At 41.4% G+C, this 25,788-nt stretch overlaps 1 protein-coding gene across 6 annotated transcripts in view; it reads left to right on the top strand.

The window, feature by feature from the left end:
• opa1 (OPA1 mitochondrial dynamin like GTPase) overlaps positions 1-9,935 on the top strand; it is a 32,198-nt gene extending 22,263 nt beyond the window's left edge. For all 6 annotated transcript variants that reach the window (XM_008406846.3, XM_008406850.3, XM_017304410.2 and 3 more), the window contains 2 exons: positions 8,249-8,322; positions 8,436-9,935. In XM_008406846.3, the coding sequence (XP_008405068.2) occupies positions 8,249-8,313 (65 nt within the window). In that variant the 3' untranslated portion in view covers positions 8,314-8,322; positions 8,436-9,935. The remainder of the gene's footprint in view (positions 1-8,248; positions 8,323-8,435) is intronic.
• Positions 9,936-25,788: the final 15,853 nt, after the last annotated feature.

Below are 25,788 nucleotides of genomic sequence, written 5' to 3'. Positions count from 1 at the left end.
TGAAGCTGTATACAGGTCTGTCCTGATATAAACCTGTTTGGTGCTTCGAAAGACTTCAGACTGGGTTAGAGATTTACCTTCCAGCAGGAAGATCTGAAACATTCATCAGATCTACAATAGAATCGTTAAGAGTGACTCTCCATCCGATCTGTTTTGGGAAGAACAGTTGTAGATGTTAAAGCTGGTAGAGATAAACCCCAAAAGACATGATCACACAAATGCACTCCATGACAAAATCTGGTATGACTACTTCATGGACAGCATATAAATTGTATTTTTTGACAACTGCTTTTTTAATTATTCTTAAGATTTAAAATGAAAAAGAAGATAAAATATAGGAGATGTTAATTTTACCAAAATACATCTGGTTTAAATTTGCGTCACATGGCTTGTCTACTCTCTAATGTCGTGTTTTATTGTCAGCTGTTGGCAGACATTGGATCTGCTACCAGATTAACCACCGCAGTGGTTTTTTGGTGTTTATTCAGATCCGGGGTTAAGAGCCCTTGACGGGACTTACACCCACACCTTCTGAGGTGAGCTCAGTTCTTCGGGAAAGGAGACTTTCTCTGTCTGGGAAGCAACTGTTTTCCCGACATTCTGAAATCATCTCTCCTCAGAAATGTTGCTTATCTCTCTGTTTAAAGACACCAGGTCACTTCGCCTAGAGCTCAAACTATGACTTGACCCCCACAGGTCAGCAGGGTTGTGAGTCAACACAAAGGGTTACTTAATCCAGGTGTCCTTTTTTTTTTTAACTCGTGCTATCTCCTCACATTCTCCTTCATTATTTCAGCAACTCTTAGATTCTGTTTCGTTTCTTGACAGAATTAGACGGAAAGAATAGGATATCAGGGAGGATACCTTCGACTGACTTCTCTTTCTGTTAGAAAAAAGGAGGGAGCAAAGAAGGAGAATGATGGAGAGATATGAGACAGAGGGGAAAGGATAAACACACTTAACAAAGGCAGAAATATTCTCCCGGGGGCAGGCTCCTGTTAAGCTCTGTTTGCCTGCTCACAGACAGCCTCAACACCGCTCAGGTTACAAATAGAGGTCAGGTGCGTGCGTCACCGAGGGAGTGTGAAGGCGCCTTTTAATGAATGAAGAACAGTGTACGCTGCAGAGAGGAGTGTGTGCATGTGTGTGTGCGTGTGTGTTACGGTCAGCGTGTGCCAGACGGACTGCGTGGCACAGCGCCGCCTCTGGAGCAAAGCCCAGGTGTGATGTACAAACCCAGAGCAGGAATCACTGCTGCTGCTTTATTTTGCCCAAATTTGGAAACTGTCCTTTGCGTGTTTGTGTGGTTTCAGTGATTTTTACTGTTCCTGATGTAACAGACCGCAAAGTATTACTGATAGAAAACATGACCTGTAGGCATTGTCATTTTAACTATTTTATGTGTTCGTTTTGACCTTTTGCCTCCATTCACCTTACTTATGAACTTCCTAATATGTTGCTTATCAATCACCTAAATTTGACTGTATGTGAGCAAGAACAACCCATTTTCTTAATTTCTTCTTTTTCATTGTTTTCTCTGCTTTATCTAAAATGTTGAGCTCGTGATTCTTTCAGAGACACAATCACTAGAATAAATAGAGCAGATAAATTAAGACAGAACAACAGGATTTAATAGCATTAACAGAAAAATCTGAAGAGATGTACTGCATAACCTGGTGGAATAGCTTTCAATAATATATCTATGAGCTATCTGTGACATTTATTACTGGATGAAAGCTGATCAACCAGATATTGTTTCATCGTCTTGCGATCCTTTAAGTTCAGGGTTTCTATGCAGTCTGGAAAATCTTGTTTTTAAGTTTTCCAGTTCTGGAAATGTATCAGAGAAGAACATGGGAAAGCATTTGTATTTTCAGATGAAATACAAATGCTCTCGTCGTAAATTTTTCGGGCATATGAAAAATTTGCTCTTAATGCTGCTGTACCTCCTGGGAAACTGGATATAAATATCTCATTTAATTAACAATAAGGCTGATTCAAGTAGGACAGAATGACTAATCTATTTTTTTTTACAATAATTTCACATTTTAATATATTTGCATATGAATCATCATAAAGTACAATCACTTTAGCAGTTTAAATTAAGGATTTTATCTTTTTTGCATTTTCACATCTCAAAAATTTGTGTCACAAATGGGTTTTGGGCACAACTCACAAGAGTTGATTCAGAAGGAACACCTGGCCACTGCACAACCTCTCACCATAATCCCCACAATCTTCACAGGAAGCTTGTTGGAACTGATGAATGCAGCAATTTGTGGAGAATCGTGGATTTGAGCTTACGTGAAGCAGGGTTATCTGAGGGTTAGGGAACAAGAGGTGTCAACAGAGGTTCCTTTAAAAAAAAAAAATGGAAATAATGTGTGAAGTGCTTGGCTTGTCTGTGCGTGCAGTAACTTTCTCTGTTTGCTGGTGTGGAAGCAGGACACAATAAAGCTGTGGTTGTCTGGGCTTGCTCAGCGGAATGCCCTCTCAGCCTCACGCTCACTTTGTCTCCTTTCATCTCCTCCCCCTGCACCGCCTCCTTTGAGCAGCTTCCTTCACAGTGATTAGTGAGGGCTCAAGGAGAAGTGCTCCTCTGTTCTTCCCCAGCTTCAGGGGTGACGTATGATCTTAAGGTTCTGTGTTTAACATCTTCCTGAGAGTGGGTTAGATGGAAGCAGCGAGTGTTAACGTTTACTCTGACCTTTTGCCACGTGGACCAAAACCGCCAAATTGAAACTCTGCGGGTGCCTCAAAAGTGTTTACAGCTAAAAACATTGCAAAAATATTGTTTGGAGTTTTTGCAGGCAAGCACTCCAGGCTCATTTATTGAGCCTTTAATAGTTTCTGCTCTTAAACTGTTGCTTTTCCACGTTACCGTGTCCTACTCAACCTGCATCAGTCTGAGGTCTAACTGAACTAATAGACAGGTTTTGTTTTTTTCTAACAGAAGAGGCAAATTGTAAGCATTTATCACATTTATATTGCCTTCCACTTTTTAACATGCTTCTACGGTAAATGTGCTGAATTTACAGAGCACTTTTCTAGTCATACTGACAACTCAAAGCACTTTGCACCCATCCACACTCACACAGATCAAGAGGCAACTTGGGATTAAGTGTCTTGCCCAGGAGCACTTCAACATGTCAATGGAAAGCTGGAATCAAACCCACAACCATCCAGTTGCGAGGCGACTACCTACTGGGTAGAGTAGTTCTCAAATAAAAGCAAGAAAGAGCTTTTAGTTATATTTGCGTTTGTTAACCTCATTCTCCTCATGTTACTTTTGTGATAGAAAAAAAAATTCTTGAACTTTTTACCAAATTAAGATTTTCTTCTATTTATCACTCTCTGTCCTGCCATCATCTGTCTCTTCTCCTTCCTTCTTTTTTTTTCTCTCCTCATTTCGGTCCCTCCATCCTGACTCTAGTGTCATGATCTAGAAACATGTTTCTCTCTCTTTCGCAGCAATGCAGTGTATTATAATACCACATGCACATTAATATCATTTTAGAAAAAAAGAGGCTTGGGTGGACTTGGGGTAGATTGTATTTTGTATGACAAGCCATTAAAAGGTGATGCCTAAGGTCGTGAATTTGGAATAAAACCATCTAAGAAATATTGAAGCCTTCTCTGTTCCTGCAGAGGGAAGCAGGAAGGTCAAGTGTGGGAAAGACAATCGATGAGGAGCAATCAGAAGGGAAACCCATCCAGGTTTCTGTTCACGTTCCCAGCACATGTTCCTGGTTGCATGTGGATGTTTTGCAAAAGATCATTCATTATTAATTTTTTTTCCACACACTTGTACAAAGGAAAGAGGAGTTCCTCTGAGTAAAAAATGTGACTATTACCAGGATCATCTGGGACTCGAGGGACAACTTCAGAGCCCAGACGTTCTGTAGCGTCGACTTTGAGTCACAGGCTGACCCCTGCACCTTCAATCACCTTCCAAAAACAGAAAACCGGTCTGTCTGGGTGTCACCTACACATGTTTGATTTAAGATAATTCCTTAAAACTGGACAGAGTTCAGCTACATCCAGATGACCCTCCAACCATCACCATCTGCAACCCAAACTAAAGTTTTGCCATCTAACACTTTGTAGCTATAAACAATGTTTGTCAATACAACAAGTTAAATCATCTGGTTTTTCTCAAAAAAAAAAAAAAAAAAAAAAATTACCATAAATGTTGCTGTTTTCATTTGGTCCGACCTTTGGCTGACCCCAGGCGCTGACCCATTCAGACCTATGCGTCCCTCTCCCTGGTCGGACCCGTCACTCCCAGGCATCTGTTTTCTAGATAAGACCCCTGAGTGCTGGGGCTGATTCATTGCTCTGCCACTGACATGGCATTCTGGCTGCTGACAGACTCACTTTCCCTGCATCCACCTCTCCTGTGGCTTAGATTTTATGGCACGATGATCCAGATTCAGTAAAGAATCGAGCAGCACGCTGGGGGAAAAGCTATTCTGTTTGTTACATTAAAAGATCCCGTTTCAGTGGTGGTTTAGTTTGACCTTGGCAGTGATGGGATATAAAAAGTTTCTTTGTGAATCATGACGGGTTTGGACAAGAAATTGCTCCTTGTCTTGTGAAACGCTGCTTTCTTCTCAACAACTTCGTCTTCAATTCTTTGCACATCCTCTGAGAAAGATTGTCCATCTTGCATACTCTTTTTATTTTTCTCACATCTTTTTCTTTATAAATGTCACAGGACTGCGTCGTCTAATTACTGGTCAATTAAATGTTCTTTGGCTCAGTGCTCCGGCCGCTGCAGACTTAAGGGGCTCTGTAGTGCTGGTGAATGAGATATCACATCATGTAGAGATCAGCAGAGGAAAGGCCTTAAAAGAAAGGATTTGGGGAAAGGCTTCCCACTTTTTTTTCTCTCTATCCTTTGCAACTCTCTCTCTCTCACATACACATCCAAGCGTCTGAAAGAAAGGGCCTCTGGGATTGAGCGTTGAGGATTATGGGAATATTCATGACCAGATAAAGGGGTGAGCGGCTGAATGACTGTTTTGGGGCTCATCTCTTAAGTAAACAGGAGCCTAAATGGAGTCTCAAACCGCTACTCCCTTTTTGCACAGTGAGAAACGAGCAGTGGTGACTGACCACTGATTTTTTTGTTTCATTTCCACAGGATGGTGAAAAGAAAGGCCTGTTATGGCCTCTTCTTTATCATGCTTCAGTCTTTTGGTTGCAAACAGATGGTGTTAGGGGGAAAGAAATATCAGTCTTTCACAGTTCTTATTCTTCAGAAAGCACTTCATACTCGGCCGCAACCTCCAGGCTCCTGAGAGCTGCTGGGGGCATCAACCTGTATGAAACTAATGGTATTTTTATTTAATTAATAAATGCATTCATTCATAAACAATAAATATAACAGAAGAAGGAAATGATGATTCGTAAACAAGATGGTATACCGTACTGTGATTACGGTCCAGACTACATGTAGTCTAAGACAGATTGAGCTATTTTTCGTAACAAGGATTGTTCTGCAAGACGTTGTGACACAAAGGTAAAACCTGTATACCACGACTCATCATGGTGGTCAGTTGGACTCCAAAAGTGGATCCCCAACTAAACGGAGCCACGTCCTGGTGGATTAATCCTTCAGTTAGGGTTGAAATAGGCAAAAAGTGATACTTTGTTCTGTTTCTACTTTTCTCAGCTGCATCTAATCTAACTATAGCGCACAAAACAACGAACAGAAGTCAGAATTTTGTGGCTGTTTTTCCTTGAGCTCCCACCCAGCCACTCATTTTTCAGAGCCTAGCAAGCCAACAATTGGCTGATTGTGATGACCTCTCTACACATTTTAAGGTGAATCAATAGAAAATACTTTTTCAGTTTTTCTGAAACTTTGGGGGAATTGACGAGGCTTATGTGGTAGGAAGTTGAGGAAGTTGTGTATGACAGGATCGGATTGGTGATGCACCTCGACTTTCCTGAAAGATCCTCCTTTGTAACTCTTTACAGCCTGTCCAAGCTGGGTTTCTCTCGCTTTTTAACCTCTAAGCTCACTCTATGCCCTCCATTGGAAGGATCATTAATGGCCGACCAGTTTTGAGCATTCTATATTTGAAATCCAAGTCGAGCCACTTTATCAACATCCACATCTAAAGCCAATAACAAACTTTGAAGCCTGAGCCAGGGGATTTCCCATGTTTTTACGATTTGACAGTCGGTACCCTCCTTCCCTCACACCATCCGCCCCGCCCCCCCTTCCAAACCCCCAATGCCTCGCAGCTCTTCTCCCCAGGTCAGGCAGATGTCTGTAATCCTGTTCTTATTGGTCCTGGATTGAGTCATGTTGCCCTGTGGTCGGGGCTCGTCGCCTAATCTGTTTGCTGCGTTGAGCCGGGCCCTGCGGTGGGCTGCCTGTCGCAGCTCCGTACCACAGGTTTATGTTTCATTCAGCTGCACACCTGCTGGTGTGACTTGTCGGCGTTCCCCTTCCACAGGCCCCTTTAATGCCTCCATAAGGTGTAGTAATCCCCTCCTTACACCCTGCCATTTTGTCTGAGTGCGTTATAAGAGTATCAAAGGCTGGGACTTTTTTTTTTCCTGCCACCTGCCTGTCGGGAACATGTTGGAGGGTGAGAGGAGGTGGAAGTGGCATGACTGTGCAGCTCTCTCAGGTTTGCAGGACAGGAGTTCACAGCCAGCGTTTCTGACTCGGTTTGGTCCGGTTCTCGTGTTCGCTCCACCATGTCTCTTGTTCTTACGCCAGTTTTATGAGAGGCGGGTGGCGGGGTGGCTTTCTCTCTCCAAACATCCATCCATCAAGAAAAAGATACCTTAGTGCGCCTATCAAAGGAGGGCTTCACAGAAGTCCCCCGAGTATGATATTCAGTTTCCCTCTAAGGAACATGGGGTTATCACCTCCACGCTGACAGTATAGATGCTTCAGGCGCTGCTGCTCTCGTTCCAAACAGTTTTGATTCATGTTCCTGAAAGTTACTCTTAGCTGTGTAACTTTTAGAACCGACAATAGTTCTCCTGTGTGTCTCGTGCTGCTGATTGATCAAGATGGAGCGGTGCTGGTTTGTTCTTCAAAGCCAGTGTTTGAGTTTGTGCTTGGAGGAGATACAGACAGATTAGCGAGGGTGACGGGGAAGCTGAAGAGTCAGCCAGGCCCCGGAGGTGCAGCTGGCATTGCGAGCTACGGTTTCGTTTTTTTTCTTTTTTTTTCTTTTTCCTCCTTCCATCGTTGGCTCACAGACTTCCTTCAGCCACTGTTTAATCAGTGATTAAGACTGCTTTAGACGGCTCGCTCATCTCGCGTGACGCTACATGTTTGGTGAAAGGATTGCTCGTATTATGCTCTATGGACAATAGGAGTTATATTAAAAAAGTTATGGGGTTTTTTTTTTCTCCCCGGTAGTTTCACCCCCTCCATTCCCCTCTGAAATTATGTTAAGGTGTCGCCTTCTGTCCATTAGCAATGTGCCCAGGAGGTACTTGCCATAAAAAGGAGAGTGTCAGAGCTTTGATGTGGGTTCATAAGTCTTCATCATCAAATGTGCAAAGTAGGTCTGCCTTGAGGTTTGGCTGTCACTGTCAAAGAGAGCTGTTTGGGTTTTTTGTGTGAAAATATGATGGATTTTTTTTGTTTTTTATCTGTAAATAAACGTCAAAGTAAAACATTTTGGAATTAGATATTATTTATTAGGAATAACTAAACGTGCTGGAGTTATTTATTTACAAGACTTAACACCCATAAATAAATAAATATTCCTAATCATCCTGGAAAAGAGGATAAGTTGCATCAAGTCTAATCTTAGTGTTACTAAAAAGAAAATATTTCTGTATCAAAGATTGTAAGTCAAATAATAGTTGAGTATATTATTCTGCACAATTTAATGTTTGAAATACAAAATGTATTGATAAATAAAGAAAAAGTAAAATATACACATGGATTATAGGTAATGTGTATTTATTTGTATATGAATCCATAATATTCATATTGATGATTTCTGAAATAATTTGATTATAGCAAAAATGTAATTCCTAACTTGACTATAAATTAAAAACTCAGTGGATACATTAAAAACTTTTCAAATCTTTCCTTATGTCTTATTTGTTCAGCAATAATAATAATTTTAGAAATGTTTTTTGTTTTTCAGCAACATAATGCACAGTCTTGTTTTTTCCTTGGTTATTTCTTTATTTTCCACGCTAAACTATTTTAGATTTGATTTTGAAATTGACGCCATTTTTTTTTTCCTGACCTTTGCAGAGAAAGTCCGTGAGATCCAGGAGAAACTTGAATCTTTCATAGAAGCTCTTCACAAGGAAAAGTAACGGACCCAGGTATTTCTCTCTAGGATGACATTTTCAATCCAATGCAAAGTGTCAGAAAAGGTGTTGATGTGTTTATTTTCATCCTGACAAGTCAGTTTACAATTTTTTTTCTATTCCTACAGATTATTGCACTGAACAAAGACAACACATCTGTAAATGACCTCCATCGCCCCTTTCTGGCTCCATCTCCACAGCTTCCTGGTTTTACTATCGGTGACTCTTAGACAGTGATGGAGCGACGGACATGAACACAAATGAAGAACAGTAGCTTTTCTTTTTCCTTTACTTCTAATCCCTCTGGCTGCTTTGACACCAGAGGAGCACAACAACCCACCCATACGGAGATTGAATGAGAAATGCAACGCTAAGCATCACTTGTGCCCTATAGGACTGTGGACATGTCCTGTGCTCTTCTCGATATTTTGGCTTTTCTGTCTCATCCAAACATCATAGCCAGTTATCTTCTAAAATATTGAATAGCTGCACTTAGGATTAACAGCACTTGATTCCATGTTTAAGCTCATCCTGGTGTCCAGCTTTCCGTTCACCAACACTCTCCACTGTCCGTACTCATAAGCGTCCGCACCTCATAAAACTGGATCTATTTTTATTCAGTTTATTCCCTCATTAAGAAATCTGTTTCATCCATCCAAAAGTGCACAACAAACTTCTCAAGCAAGCAATTTTATTTTAATTTCATAAATGTCCCAAATGTAACTCTTGCTCTCTTCCTGAAAAATAGAGGAAACGAAACTTGCTAAATAGAGGAAACGAATTATAAAATGTCTTTTAAAAAGTGAAATAGTTGTCATTGAGGTTTTAAAAAAATGCCCATTCAACACCTGTGCAGTTAAATTTGATTCAATTTTTAGAGTCTGTCCCACTATAGTTAGTTTTCTGCGTTGGGAGCCTGTTAGAAAAGCTGATGAAATTCTCAATACTGTTTGATTCAGTGGGCTCATTTACAAATAGACTGGGTTCTCTTCCAAAGGTTTTTTGAATTTGCACCAGGTCTCTCTCCTTTCTGTCAGCCATTTGCAGTGGGTCTAGATGTATGCAACACAGAAGCTGTTGTACTGAAAATTACCTTTGTGTCTGAATGGTTTCTAAGATGGCAAAATGACAGAAAATCTTCCTTACTACCATTTCCTTCGTTCCAGTCACTGTTCAGGACTCCCTGTTCCACTCGCTCCCCAGATTCTCATCCTTTTGCACCTTCGTCATTTGAGCCTTTAAGAATCTTCACGCCACCGACATCTTGCTCTCTTCTCTCTATATTTGCCTGGATGGAGGAGTGAAGAATACGTTGCCCATGTTCCTTCACTCCTTCATTCACTCAGATGTGCATATGGGTATGAGTACATAAATATCCAGACCGTGCTTCCTGCACAGACGAAGTGAGTGGGCAGTCGGGGAGCCGCTATCATGTACAGCATCAGGATCCAGAGTGAGACACCTGCGCAACAGAAAGCTAAGCAGCTGGTCCTAAGACATGTTTTATGTTGTAGAAAGTAACGTGTGCATGGTGTACCCTCCCCCTACAGATGTGCTTTATTTATTTAATTTGTGTTTAAATGAAAATAAAATTGACGTCAATAAATAAATTTCTTTTTTTAATGTTGTCAGTTTGTTCTGTTATTGTTACTTTAGTAGAGGCTGATTTGTCTCTGCAGTTTGCAAATGTTTGCTGACCTTCCAACATCTGCAGGTTAAAACTTTGCAAGACGAAAAACTAAATTTATTTTTAAAACAAATTCCTTAAATTAAAACTTATAGTCACCAATTTTTGTACCCAATTGCTTTTGCCATAAGCACTGCATCTGTCAATATTTTCACAAGATCTGAGCAAACAGAAGTACCTTTAACGAGTCATTTCTGTAGAATCTCTAGGTAACAATGCGTTGTTTCTGGTGCGCTCCTCGGTTTAGCCGGCAGGTTTTCTGTTGGCTTTAGATGAAAGGCCTGAAATGAAACGTTGCTGATTTGATAACCATGTTTTGAATCAATTCGATGGTCCATTTTCAGAGGTGCGACAGATTTGAAACTTATTTTGAAACTTACTGGTATTTCAAATAGTTAATTACTGCTCTTTAATAGTGGCCAAATTCTTACTCTTTTTTTTCTTTTACATATCAGACCAGTATTTGAGTTTTATCCTTTATTTGACAAAGATTAGCAAAGGCCTCGCATTTATATCTGTGATGGTTGGAAAAGGGCTTTTTGCCATTTGTTGGCTGAAGCCACCGTTTACTGTAGCTTATGCCGGATATTTTTTATGTCCTCCTTCAACCCTCTCACTGACTGGTGGAGAGATGAGCTTTGGTCTCAGTTCAGGTTGTTTAAAAACTTTTAATTCTTGTTAATTGTAGATATGCTCATGCTTCAGGTGAAGAGCCGTGGTGTGGTTTTGTTTTCCCCGTTTTGAAGAGTCTGTGGGAGAAATGGAGCTTTGTGTCTTATTCACAATCCCAAGATGAAAGTGAAGATTTCTGAATATAAAATGAATGCTCTACCAAACAAATTACTCTTATTCAAATTTTTTGTTTCTTAATTTCTTGTCAGGTCTAATCTGCTCTAAAACTGCGTACGCTGATTGTCTTTGTGATGTACCTGTATTTAATACAGGAAGCAATCTCACAGATGACTGAGCTTTTGTTGCATCTTAATTTGCCATTTTTAAATCTCTTTTTAAAAGAAGACATTGAGCCCAGTATGAGATGTTGACTCTGAACTCATTCTATTAACTTTTTAAACTTTTTTTGTTTAATACTTGTTTTAAAAACATTATCATTGTATGTTTGTATGTTTTATGTATTTCTATGACTTGCGTTTGTCTTACATTTTTCTTGTGCAGCAACTGTTTAAAATGTTTTATACAAAAATAATTTAACCTTTATTTTTTTGGAAAATGTGTATTCATCATTTATGTAAGTAATCTCTTCATACACATACTGATCCAGTTGATTGAGGAACTTTTTCGGTGATGTAATAAATTATTGATGCAGTAGTAATCAAGTACTCGTTAGTAGAGCTTGTTATGTCTGTTTCTGACCACCAGAGGACAGCAAAATCCACTACAATCCTTGGTATGTGTCTAATATGCTTCAACAAGCATATAAGCAGAGCAGTTTGCGTTAATTTTGACAGTAGCCTAAAAGGGCTTCATCTCATGCTGCACCATGCAGATGCTCTGTCTGCATTGATACGGGTTTACTCCATTTATGGAACTGTCGACTTCCTGACTAATAACAGCTACGCTGTATTTAGCCACCAAGCTAAATAGATCACAGACATCCCTAGAAGATTAGCTTCTTAAATATACACAATACGAAACGGGTACAGATTATAAGAGACACAAATTTTTGAGATGTGATTCATTTTGTCACATTTCAACTGTCCCAAGAGATGGCAAGTTGTAGAATAGAGGTTGACGGCACATTTACTTTTCCAACATATTAAATCTTGATTTCACAGAAATGTATTACTGATTGGACAATGAGTAAAAAAAAATAGACACAGAGAATGAACTTTGATGCGTTTGCCATCAGCCCAGCAGTAGATGATGCTGTAATCCTCCCGCCGCCGCCGCCGCTGCTGCTGCTGCTGCTGCTGCTGCTGCTGCTGCTGCTGCTGCTGCAGGACTTAGTGAACTGTGTGCTGATGAGCTGAGGCCTCTGCTCCAGGTCTGGGTAAAACCCTCCCAGTATGTAAGTCTTCAGGGTGTTATCTGGTCCCAGAGCAGGCTGAAGGCACGCTGCAGCCTGAGGCACGCAGCTGAGGGTCTGGCTGATTAATAAGTTGGGAGTCCAGAGGTCCGACACTCCCGGGCATCATCTCTGCTTTCACAAGAGCCTGGCTCCACATTACTCAGAGGGGCTTCACAAGCCTCATCTTCATCACCTGGGGCCTTAACCATGAGCATAGCTGCTGCTTATGAAATTGTTTCATTGTGCACTTCTATTATATCCCCCTAATTCTCAGAAATGACTTTTTTTAGCCTAATGACTTTTGTGGCAGCGATGAAAAGAACGGGGGGGTGGGGGGGTGTAGAAGTCAACCTCCAGCAAAGGGTCTTTGTGCCATCAGATAGCCACGCTCTGTGTGGAGGAGGCTGGACCTGGATGCACCATAAGCCATTAGCATCTGCAAAGGCCATCACGTTGACTAATAGCCAGCTCACAACAGCACAGTGGCTCAGTTTGTGTTTTCTGTCAATCGCCTTTATTCTGGCAGCACAAAAGCAGCCGAGCTAGACCTGTCAAATGTGCCACAACAGCGGACGCACACAAAGCACCATTTCTAGTCTTTCGGAAGGAAAAGAAAGGCTTTATTTTGTTGCTTCATTTTATTTTATCCCCTCCACCTAATCATACGGACCGAGAATCGGCATGGGGGAGTAGAAGACGAAAACTTTGAATAAGTCTTGGAAAAGAGGCAATAAGTCGCAGGAATGGGCGTTTTCTGGCAAAAGAGGCGGTGTTAGCATTTGTTTGCCTCCTTGTCCGTGTCACCAGCTTTGTTGTTCTCTGTTAACATCCTAATGGTTGACATCACAGCGGAGGCAGAAACTGAGGCGGCCAGATAAATGAATGTGTTGGTCACCATCAGATCAGATCTTGTCAAGCACCAAAAACATCCTCTAGTGTCCACCAGGAGGTCAAAGATTGGTCAGGACATTAACATAATTTGTCACTAATAACAGAAGGCAGGGATTTTCCCAATGACTGTAAGACATCAAGCAAATACAAAGAGAGAGGGGAGCTTGTTTTGATAGATGTTGAAAACATTACCCACATTATTTCAGTGGACATAATTGAAAATATAATTTTGGCGCTTGGTTTTTAGGTAAAAAAACTAACTTTTATTGCTCTAAATTAATATTAACTTGTTTTCCTTGCATTATTTATTTGACGTCTGAAATTGCTGCATGTTTTTCGTTATTTTTACCATTTCTCATTTTCTGAAAATACATTTTTTTTGTTTGGAATTTCAGAGACATGTCAGTAGTTCATAGAATAAATCAAAGTTCATTTTATTCAAACGTATACCTAGAAAAAAGTAAAATTGGAGAAACTAATAATTTTAAATTGTCTCTTAATTTTTTTTCCAAATAACTAAGCATAAGTATAAAGGTTTATGTTACTTGTGAGATTTAGGATGGCTTTATTTTTAAATAAGGGATATTTTCTAAGTTAATTCAAAATTTTGATGTGTGTACCAAAGACACATTTTTACCAAAGACAAAGTAAAAATCCGGCGGCATGTAACAATTATTACAGATAGTAACTGAAGATGGTGCAAAATAAACTGTAAAAGACTCATTTGGCCCTTCAGAGTCACTTATCAGCACTTTTGTCTCCAAGTGCAGATAAATACAGTGGCTGTAAATCTAACACTTTGTGTCCCAGGAGACAAAGTGCTGCTGTTGAATCACTTCTGTTGAATGTTATCAGAGACTTGTTAAGGCAACAGGCTTCCTTCTCCGTTTCAGCCGACAAAACGTTGTACTGTCCCCGGGGCCCGCTGCTTTCTGCCCCGCAGAGAATAGCGTCACAATTGGCCTTTGTGCTCATTATGTTGGAGCCATCTTCCCATTGCGCTGTGGGGTCCATTCCAATGCTGAACTGGGCCCGTGGGGATTTTAGCCGAGTCACCGAGGTCAGTGACCTTCCCTGTCTCGCGCACACACATTCATACGGAGCCCTGCTCTTACTCTGTGAGAGCTATAAATTATCGCAGCGGCTAAAGTTTAGGAGCTGAAGGAGGGTAAAGCGTGTGAATCCTGCGGTGGTCCTGTATCTCCATGAGTGTGTTGTGTGTGGCTCGTTCTCACCATTCACGGCTGACATTCATCCATAAAGTGACCTCATCGTCCCGCATCGCTGTATCTCAGGACGTCGTCTGTGAATCAGGCCATTGTGGAGCCAAACAGACCGCCGAGGGTAAATCCCTGAAGGATGAGCTGTGTTTTTCTACCTCGCTCCTACTCCGCATCGCATCTGGACTAGCAACAGGAGAGGAAGAACTATATATTAAAACAGTGGTTAAAATATGTTTTAACCACTGTTTAATTATCATCAATTTGATTCTATTTTTTCAGGACCTTTTTTCTTTTAAGAAAATTCAGCAGTATGTCGTAAAGTTTTGATTTAGTGAACACATGAGTCTTTGGAAATACTCCATCGACTCCTCTAATAAAAACACTAAGGAGTCTTGGATTGCAGGTTTTAGGGTGCAAAATTGTGAGAGATAAAAATACATCTTTTTGCTTGGAATTTCGGAGACATGTTGTCAGTAGTTCATAGAATAAAAGAACAATGTTCATTTTATTCAAACATATATATATATATATATATATATATATATATATATATATATATATATATAGGGAGGGTCACAAAGCTACAGAAGCCAGAAAGTTTATGATTCTTATCCTACAAAGCATTCCTGTTACATAAAGTTTGGCATCACTGCAAACCTGCTATGGACGCTCTTCTGGACTGACAGATTGGGCAAGCATGAATCAATAAGTCCATGGCTACTTTGGGGGAGCTGCAGAAATCTGTAGCTCATGTGTTTGAACCTGGTGCAATTTATAAATCTGGCCTTTATGTTGGAGATGAAAGAAAGCTATGATGTACTTTATAAGCTGAGCTACTCTGACTGAATAGCAAGAATTTAATTCATAATGAGACATGATTCATCTTCAAACTATTGATGACGTTAAAAGCAATAAAAACACTAAAAAGTGAAAATTGAGTTTAGATTTAATCACAAACCTCTTTGATTTGTTAATATATTTACTTTTTTACCTCTTGGGATAAACAACTGGAGTATGTTTACTGGTGTAATCTGATGTCCATAAGTTAAAATTGTTGCCTAAACAGGCAAGAAGTCTGAAATTTGGGAGTTACAGACATTAAATAACATCTCTGTGTGTTTTTCTAAACAAACTCTTACTAAATATATGCAAAACCAGCATGAAAAAAAAACAAAAACGCATTCCTCTCACAAACTGTGAATCAAGCGGAGGGAGGGAAGTGGAGCTTTTTACACCAGAAGCGGCTCTGATCCTGCGTGGACTCAGAGGGATTATGTGGTCTCTCATGGCAACCAGTGAGGCCAGCAGGTGAGGTCTGGGCTCAGCTGACTTCAGCCTTTAGGTAAACAGAGAGGAGGGTTGCCAGAGCCTGGCTGTGTTGCCGGGCTGAAATTGTATCCGTCCACGCCGCTCACGTCAGTCAGGCTGAGCCGCCTCCTCTCATGGCAAAGCGTGGAGAGGGGGCTGCACTTGTTGCCGGATTGGTGGGACTCTGAGGACCCAGCTTTCATCGCCTAAGTGCCACACTGAGGCCAGACGAAAAACAGTCGGGCGACATTACTTGACTGGCCATCAATAGTATCTTAGCAGGCACTAAACCTAAAGTAAACACACAGCGAGGCCGAGTGTGATTGTTCCAGGCGAGGCTCTGTTATCGGTGAAAAGAAGAGCAGAAACGACAACACATTTGGGAAAGTGATAAAGCTTTTGTCTCCTTTCAGGAAGTCCTGATCTTATTTTCTCTCAGCTTATGTTTTTAATTGGATCTGCATATGCAAGCATGCCTCTTTTACATGTGTTGCAGAGTAAAACAGGCTTATGCTACATGAATGCCTCGCTGTGTTTTCCCAGAGCATTTGGACTGCAACCTGCCTGGCGTCGAACCAGATTAAGACAAGAGAATTGCCACGTTACATGGTCACTGCTTTCAGGAATTCTCACACTTCTGTTTGACACGCACAAAATGCTCTTAAGGCCGTTTTTTTCACATGACCTTCGAAAGAATGAGCTGGAAATCAGATTCGAGAAGAGTTAAGAAGATGTTGAACTCAATGATTGACAGCACAGAGAGAGAGACATTTCATCAAGCATCTAGTCCTGATTTTCACGAAACACTTTTTATTCCTTCTCTTGGATTTCAGTGCGTTCAAGTGTCGTGCAAAAGTATTCCAGACTTCATCTCACTGCAACCACAAACTTCATTTTCTTTTCATCCAAATTGACACAAAGGAAATGTTTTCACAATTTTCCATTTTTTTCTGAAAACCCAAACCATGTTGAGTTTGATTCAAACAAAATTAAAGCTGGCGTAAAAAAAAAATAAGACGCCCTTTGTCAAATGAACCAGCAGTTTTTGTGCAGACAAATTTTCAGTAAATTTCCAGTTATAGAAATCATTGACTGGGGTGACTGAATAAATATGTAGATCACACTTGTCAGTTTCTATTTGAAAATAAGGAACATGTTTTTTACTTCCACTTAAAGCCCTATTAAAAGATGCTGCGGTTTGTAGCTGTAAAGCGACAAAATGTGAAAAAAGTGAAAGGGGTATGAATACTTTTGTAAAGTACTGTATGCTCCTAATGTGCTCCTAAAATTGAACTTTCCTGATGAGCTCCCCCTTAAGGTCATCTGGCTGCAGCCGCTGCTCCAGTCTCAGTGTTTGTTCACCTGCTGGTCAGTCGCGTCAGAGCCGAAAGGCCACAGTTTCTACCCACCGACCTTCTGACCTCCTGCAGCCTCCACACGCCTACTCTCTGGACCGACAAATATTGAACCAGTCAGTCAAGTCTTCTTTGCTGCCCACTGAGTGTTTGGCTGTTGCCGGAGAGCAGCTCTGCCGCCACGGTGCATCAGCAGGCTGGGGCAGGTCCCTGATGATGTTCATGTCAGGGAGTTAAAGCTCGTGCTGCATCAATTTGAATCGAAAATGAATTTTAAAGCTTGCGTTTAATGTTTTGTTGCGGCTATCTCAAGTATCCATTCAGTTATTGTGTTTAATATTTTGTAAAACACAAATCCTGGAAAGAGCATATACATCTTTAGCTTTAACTTATTCATGTGTGGGAGGAGTTTGTGGAAGGCGCCAATCACAGCTGACACAAACTAACCCCCCTCCCCTCATGTTGCTTCAGCCCTCACTTGCTGATTTTGATGTTTTTCTTTTTCCAAAAAAAAAACAAAAACTCTGCTAACTTTATTTTATCATCAAGGTTTGCCTTGGTTAGTTTTTGTGAGTGGAACTGAGTATTTCTACAGTTTTCATGCTTCTAATTTCTCCAGATCTGAATAAATCAAATGTTTTAAAGGACAGTTACAAACATATGCCGTGTATGTATGATGCCCTGATGTTTAAACCTTGTAAAGAGAACTGAGACAGAATTATTTTGTTTCCTGAGTTTTCATTATGTGTGTTGAGTTGTGTGTACGTATTTTCCCTCTCCTGGCGTGTGTGTTTGCGCTTGTGGAAGTGTGTGATCCTGCGTAATCAGGAATGTTTACTCTGCCAACATTCACTGACTGTAGTCGTCTCTCCGGCTTTGCGAGGAGCAGAAACTCAGCCGCCTTTCATTGGCTAGACACGGCCTGTCCTTTCAAGAGAAGGAGGGTAAATAAAGGACTTTAATAGGTGGATAATGTGCTTGCAAGGCACAAGACCGACTGTCCCTGGGCAAACATGGAGGAATGGCACAAATTAAAGGGCCAATTGCTCTCAGAGAACAGAAGCTGTAGAGAGTGAAGAACAATTATGCATATTTAGTCTTTTATTGAACTGAAGTGAAATCAGCAACTCTAAGCTTTCATCATAATTCAGACATATAAAGATCAGCATGCTAACCGAAGACTACACTGTCAAAACCTCATAATCTGTCTGTGAGGTGAGTTTTATTTTTTTAAGTTTCGTCACTATAATATCACCAAGACCACAGTATGGATGGTCTGTTGATTAGGATGTGGACTTTGTTTTCTCCAGTTTGCATGGAGGTCAAAGACGTTTGGTCTGTCCAAATCAGCTTCTTTCACATATTTACTGCGTAAAATTTGTGAGTTGTAGGAAAACTTCAAAAATGGGACTTTTTTATGGCTTTCTTTTGAGCATTACTTTCTTCTTGAACCTCTTCAGTAGAGACCAGATTTGTGACGTGCACAACTAACTGTCGATTATCCCTGTAGATGAATCTCTAGATACTTTTCTGATTCATGCCCTCCTGTCAGTTTACAGTTACACTAAACTTCATAGAGTTTTGTATGATGGATTAAACAGGACTACATGTGATACTTAAAGCTTGAATATTAACTAAAGCAGAGAGAAACTTCCTTTGCTGTGTTGCCTGGTCTTCATACTTAAACTTCTGAACCATTTCTACTTTTTGTTAATTTAATATCTTCATGTGTGTTAAATTAAATTGGGCGAAACACAATCTGTACTTTCTGAGGTGTTAATTTAAACATTATTAAATCAGAAGCCTTCTTTATGCACTTGTTTCAGTTCCTTCTTATCTATTGGTGGATTAAACATTTAAAAACCATACAAAACGATATCTGCAACAAAAAAAATAAAAATATTGCACCGATATGTATCAAAGAAATGATTTAATTTGCTAAGTGCCTCACATTGACATCTGTTGTACTTTGCCACTGATTCTCCCAAGCACTAATCATCATCATCCTCTTTTCTAATCTGACATCCACAGAGATGCAGCAGCTTTATCTGCGTCCACACGTCCACACACTCTCTGAAGTCTCCAAAGGCCAATTAAGATAGTCTATCTACCTTCAGGCATGTAGGCCACACCTCTCCCCCTTCCCCAGCCTCAATTCACCACTGACCACCGGGTGCCCCACCCCCACAGACCCTTTGACCCCTGACACACGACCCCTGTGCTGAATGAGTACACACAGAGCCGTCAGAGCGAGACCTTCTGCTATTATTGCTCTGCAGCGACACACATGTACACGCACGCACACACACAAAAAAAAAAACATACACACATTCCCCTCTGGTTGTGTGAAGTAAATTGAACAGTAAAAATGCACCACTGGTCACAGACAAGGCATATCCATACACACACACACACACGCCCACACGCACACACACACACACACGCTCTAAACTGCAGCTGGAAGGTGAGGGGTTAGTGATGGGTCGCAGGTTAATACAGTTCAAATGGACAAAACAGCTGCAAAGATTCAGAGGGCTTGGTTTGGACCTCTGGGTGAAAAATGTCCCATTGAGTCGGACAATTAAAAAAGAATTTTAAAAACTCTCGAGGCTCATGTTTTACTCCTAACTTCACCCACATAAATATGCTGAAGTTTAAAATATTAAAAAAATACCAACCTCACTTCATATTCTATATAAAAAAAAACAACAACAAAAGCTGTGTTCAATACTGCACAACTGCAAAAGAAAGGGGAGATCAAAGCAATGTTTATTTATGTGCAATGAATATATATTACTTATTTATGTATTTTGTAGTTGAACACATACAGCAAAATATCTCTTAACCTGAAGGTATGACCATGTATTAGCTAAATCTTAACATGCTTTTTAAACTGTGGGTCAAAGAGGTCATAATATACTTTATCGTGTTCAAAATCCCTCCTGTGCATGTATAATGTGCAGCATTAGCATGAGCTCTGCATCAACGGGACATATTCCCCTCCATGGATGACACTTCTCCTGAACTAAGAACTTCAGATGTAAAGAACCAGCAGCACGCCGCCATGATTTATCTTCTTACGGCATGAGGAGAAAAATACAACAGAACAACAAACACAACTCTTACTTACAAATCTTACATTCAGTAAGCATCGGTGCAAGAGGGCATAAGTTTGCAGTGGAGAATAAAAGTACATGGTTTCAGTATTTCACAGTATTTGGATTTTCTTGAGTATCCTTTTATTTTTAACTCTGTGGAAAATCATTTTTCACATTATCTTCACATCTGTTGCATTGTGTTTGACCTTTTGACCGGTTCTTACACTTTCCCATTGATAAAAAAAAAAAAAAAAAAAACTATCTAAAAATGTGAAATGTTGCAATCTGGTGGTCAGCGCATAAGGACATCAAAGGGGTCGGTTCAGTGGCGGCAGCACTGGGAGGAGGATGAAAACAGGCCCAGCCAACAAAACTAAACTGGAGCTGAAAGGCAGGCGGGCCCAGTAATACCGGATCATCCCTGGTGTAATTCCTCCCTCCTGGCCCCCAACAAAGAGACCAGAGCTGCACATCTGGGGGAGGAGATGGAAGTGGGGATCCAGGGAAGGTCCGGTGGTCCGACAGCCACTGACCAGGTCGCCATGCCAACCACGCACATACACACTAACTAACAACTGCTTGCAACAGTCCGCAGCCCTCTTGCCCTCTTTCATCGCCACGTATTCTAATGAGCCTGTCCGGGTCGCAGCTTTGTCCACGGACGTGTCCAAACATGGCGGGAGATCAGAGGTCAATCTAGCTGCTGACCTTGATGCCGAGCACCCCCTCCCTCTCTTCGCTGGATGTGGGTGGTGTCGGAGCGCTGCTTCGGGCCACTGCAGCAGGTCCAGTTCCTAATCGGCTCAGAGGCCAGCCGGAGGCCGGTCGGCATTGTCCGGCTGCCTCTGAAAGGGCTGCTGGGTCTGAAAGGCCGGGGCAGCGCAGGGTCAGACTGGCTGCAGCGCTCCGTCGCCTTTCAAACGCCATCAATACCCTCCTGCGCTGTGGTCAGCTCTGCATGGCGAACATCTAGATATGGATAAGTGCACACGAGTCCAGTCTAAAGTGCCGATTACGGCTGAAACTATGAAACATTATAAATGCCAGCTGCGGTAGTCAGCCTTCAAGAGGCTGTTCTTGTTCTACATCCTGCTGATTTTAACGATACTTCTAAAGTCATCTAACCTGAGTTAGTGTCTTCTATAAGATTAGTAATGATTTCAGTCAAAGTTTATTTTTTCAGTTGAAAAATGAATTTTTGTGGTGACAAAAGGCTGTCCAGGTTAGGCATGTCTCGTCCCATAACCACGCCGCTCCATGTTGACTCTAAGTTGATTTAAACACATTACCAGTCACTGAGTCACTTTGACTCACACTGCAGCTAATGTTTTCAGGCCAACTCACACACGTTGCTTCTATGAGATCTATCCATCAGATGAACTTTTATCAAGCATCCATTTGGCACCTTCACCATTCAGCAGGACAAAGAAACCGTCAGTGGAGTTAACAGGAGGACAAAGGCACTAATGGGAGAAACACTGAAGACCAAAACAGATTATCAGGTAGTTCAAATAAAAATCAGAAAAGTGTGAAGTGCATTAGTGTTAGACATCCCTGCGTCATAGCTTCATAGAAAAACCTTTTGTTGGAATTACAGCTAGCAGTCTCTACTTGCCCTGAACATCAACAGAAGGATGTTTTTCCTCATTCTTTTTTGAAAAATTCCTCAGACTTACTCATTAAATGGAGGGAATCTTTGAATGTCAGTATGAATCTTGCAGCAGATTTTTAAATTGGATTTAGTTGCGGACTTTAACTGGGACATTCTAGAACATGAATGTGCTTTATTATAAACTATTTCAAAGCAGGTTTGAGTGCGCCTCTGGCCTGCTTGGCAAAAACATGCAACAAATGCATGGACTTGTTCTTCAGCATCACTCCCAGACAGGACATTTCTAATTTTGACAATAATCGAGAGAAGAAAAAAGGAAATCCTAAAAACCTGTATGACATGAAAGCCTAATATCAGTAGCTAACTTTTTCCCTTTTGCATGTTATATATATGGTGCCCAAATAACTGCAAAAGTGAGACTGCTTCTAATAAAGTCTGAAAAGCAGCCCTCTCATCAACCGACCTCTTCCTACAGCACCAACTCTGGGTAGGAGGTCAACTCTTGAGCTGAGACAGTGACATGAAGAGAGTCTGCGGAAGGTCCAGTTACCCTAAATGAGCGCATTTTAATGAAGTACTCCAGGACTGATAAGCTCTCTTCAAGCAAATCCTCTCAGGAAACGCGACATCCCACACTCCTCCGGTCTGGTCCCCTCAAAGGCTAATGGGACCTGCCAATGAAAATTGTCTCTTTTCCCTACACAAGGAGGGAAAGAGAGCAATTAAATCCAATCGAAGCCTGTGGTAATGCTGGCACCTTGGCCCCAGGGGGCTCTGGCAGTCCGGATGTTTAATCATCGGCCGACCTGGTTGCTGGTTCTGATAAATGGGACTGGAGAGGGAAAGCGTTGGCTGGTCATTAATCTACAGTCAGATGGGGACAAGCGTGCATGGTCGCCACCAAGTTAATTGGCCACTTATTTTAGCATGAGCTGGGGACTAAGACGCGATAAAGATGAATGTTCCTCCATTGATCCATAATTCGGTCCTACAGGGTGCTTATAGAAGCACAATAAACAGAAGAGATGGAGGAGGAGGAGTGAAGAGCACGAAAGAAACATGGATATCTGCGAGGAGATCTCCATGGGTCAAGAAAGTACCGTTCAGGGCATCTAAAAGCAGGCTGAAATAATTTAAACTGCCTGAATTTACTGTATACTGTATCTCAGGGGTTGTTTAAAACTGTCATTTATTTGAACATTTCAACACATTCCGTCCAAAACAGGAAAAAAAAGTGCAAGTCCCTAATTTTTGCTCTAAAATTAAGAAAGTAAGCCAAGAAAGAAGAATGCAATCTGGCTTATTATCTACCTCATCTCTTCCCCTCTGACTGGCTGTCCGATCAGCTCGGGGTGAGGGTCAGCAGACGTCCAGGTGGCCGGCTGCCTGATGGATGAAGGGGAACAGAGATGAGTTGGAGGGGTAGGGCAGGTTCGCCCTGGTCATGATAAAAACTCTATCTTGACAGGGGCTTCCTCTCCCAGCCCGAGCCCAGTCACAAAGTGTCGACAGAGAGAGATGGATGTGTTGGTGGGTGGATGGATGGATGGATGAGGGTTAGACAGACGTGAAGGTGTCTTCAGGAACAAGACACAGCCTGTCCTAGAGTGTTATCAGTTGACCTCATGACCCCTGCACTCTTTTTCATCCCTCCTGAGTTGCAGAGCTTGACTAGGTGGAGCCATTTATGTTAGTCTGGGTATTTTTAGGCTCACTGACAAAACGACTGCAAAGGCGGAGGTCAGTCCGCCAGCCACAATCCAGACTGAAATGTTTCTAAAGTAAATCACAGTGAAAAACATAAATCCTAAAAACATAATAATTCCAGGGTTCAAAAGTATTCATACGACATTTTTTCAGATTTTCCCACAATACAACAAACTCAAACTTCATTGATGACAGATCAACCCAAAGTACTGCATTATTGTAAAGTAGAAGGAAAAAGAATAGTGTTTTTTAAATCCCCAAACTCTGATACCCTTAAATACAATCTACTGCACTTTAGACAACTTTAAAGCAAAGTTAGGTTATTTAACAACATCCCAATCTTTAAATATCTGATAAATATGGCCTTCCATCTAAACTGACTGATCATGAAGGTGATCATTAATCAGCATTAATCAGGCCAAGAAGCATGTGGTAACTCTGGAGGAGCTGCAGTGATCTGTAGCTCAGGTGGATGATGGGGTAAATAGTAATAATTCACATCACATCTCTGTCCTTTATAGAAATTGATCAGCCTCAAAAGTCCTGTTTGGCATTACTTAAAGTTGCTTGGAGTTCCTCTTGAAATGTGCTGCACAGATAAACTTGAGTGATAGATTTATTGACATGCTGTGGACATGATATATATGCTCTGTCAGATAGGGTCAAACTTACACTTCTTTAGGCCTAAATCCTACTTAATATCTGTGGTAGTTTTTTTTATATAAATGTTGACAGCTGGTCGTTGTCAAGTCAGTTTATGATTGTGATCTCAAAAATGTAAAAAAAATAAAAAAAAATATGGAAACTGTGTGTTGTGGAGAATTTCTCTTTGTCAAGTTACAACAATTTACATGTTTTAAAGCTTTCATGCATATTGTAGATGGAGGCTCTGTAGTGTAGTTTCCCCGTGACACTAAGTTGTAGGTCTTTTGGAATGGGACTGTTCTCTGTTTGAATGTCTGATCAATATTTCAGTTAGTCAGTCATTGTCCCATGTAACCTAATTCCAGCTAATTGGGACTTTTCACACATATCTCTGGTGCAGAGTACCTTCCCTAATGGGCCTGGCTCCATTCACTCTCTGTTCTGTGGCCACCAGCAGGAGTCTTGTTGGTTTGACCTGCTCGGTCCCAGGTGGTCAGCTCCGAACGGGACACTGCGTCTCGATCAGCTGTGCTGAATGGTTGCTCATCCCCTGGTCTCTGCTGGCAACCTCAGCTCTCTGAGCACCCGGCCTGACCTGCAAGGGATGCAGCGAGCCAGGGTCAGGTACCAGAGTCAACAACCCTGGGGTGACCTCCACACCAGTGCTGTGCCCTCTGGCACCCAGCCTCTACTGGTCTGACCCTGCTTAGGGCTGGTTGGACTCCCTGCGGTGAGTCAGGGGGTCAGTCTCCTGGCGGCTCATTGTAGCAGCCAGTAGCCAATGACAAAAGGTTTGTGGTCAAGCCACGGGGGCCAAAGGAGAGTTAAAGCTAGGGTGTAGCCGCACCCCTGCCGATGCAGCCTAATTTGCAGGATGGTGGTATGTAAGCCACAGATGCCACATTAACAATAATGTTTTTCTAAGGTCTCTTGCTTGGGGCTCACACTAGCTTTCACAAAGCCCATCTGTCTATAATAGGATGTTCTGAAAGGTTATTCAGCACATTTATTTCTTTATGAATCTGCAGTAAGCTGCTATTATTTTTGAGCTGGCACATAAAAAGTAGCCACAGTTCTGTGTTAAATGCATCAGTTGTCTAGATTTAAAATCTTACACTGAGGAAAGAAAAGATTTGTCAAAATCTGGTTGAGCTATTTTTGATGGTACGCCTTACATGGCTTTTGGTAAATTACAAACATTGTTTCATAATCTAATCCTGCTTTCTTTCTCCCTCACCGGTCTGCTGTGTTTCTTAGATTTTGGGAATCTGTTTGCTCGATAATGTTCTCCAACAAACCTCAGTATTCACAGAAAGACTTTATTGAGGGCAAATTACACATCCACTCAGTGAACTAATTTAATTTCTTTTGTTGGCAATTCAAATTGTTTTTTCTGGAGCATTAGAGTAAAGGGGGCTGAATACATATTTTAGATGTATAAAACACTGAGTGTGCACAAATACCGAAGCCACTCGGACTCTTTTTAGGATTAGCAGATGCTGACGCAAAATCAGGTGGCGTCGTTGAAAAACCCATCAACGTTTTGTTTTCCCATTTGTTAGTTGGAGTGTCTATGACAAGGTGTGCATACTCTGTCTGAATTCAGCTCTTTAAATTTGAGTACCGTTGTTGTTATTGTGTTCTACCCCTTATCATGGTTTTCCCTGAAAAACTGAACTATCCCATCATCTCCAACATCAAACCTAGAACTCAGCTCTGGCTTGTGACGAGTGATCCGTCGCCAGGCTGCGTCCTGCTCCAGAGCTAACATCAAACGACGCCAACTAAAACAGTTCACAAACTTTCTTCAGTAGGTTGAGAACGTCCCCGATGAACAAATCTCCCCTTTCATGCGTGATCCAGGCCGATGTGACTCATGCCTTTAAACTGAGGAGTGTGGGAGGAAGTTTGTAAGGAGACGGGGAGTGA

This window comes from Poecilia reticulata, chromosome 4, assembly GCF_904066995.2.
Source record: "Poecilia reticulata chromosome 4, P_reticulata-male-v2, whole genome shotgun sequence".
NCBI classification, from domain to species: Eukaryota; Metazoa; Chordata; class Actinopteri; order Cyprinodontiformes; family Poeciliidae; genus Poecilia; species Poecilia reticulata.
This window is presented reverse-complemented; position numbering and strand designations above follow the sequence as displayed.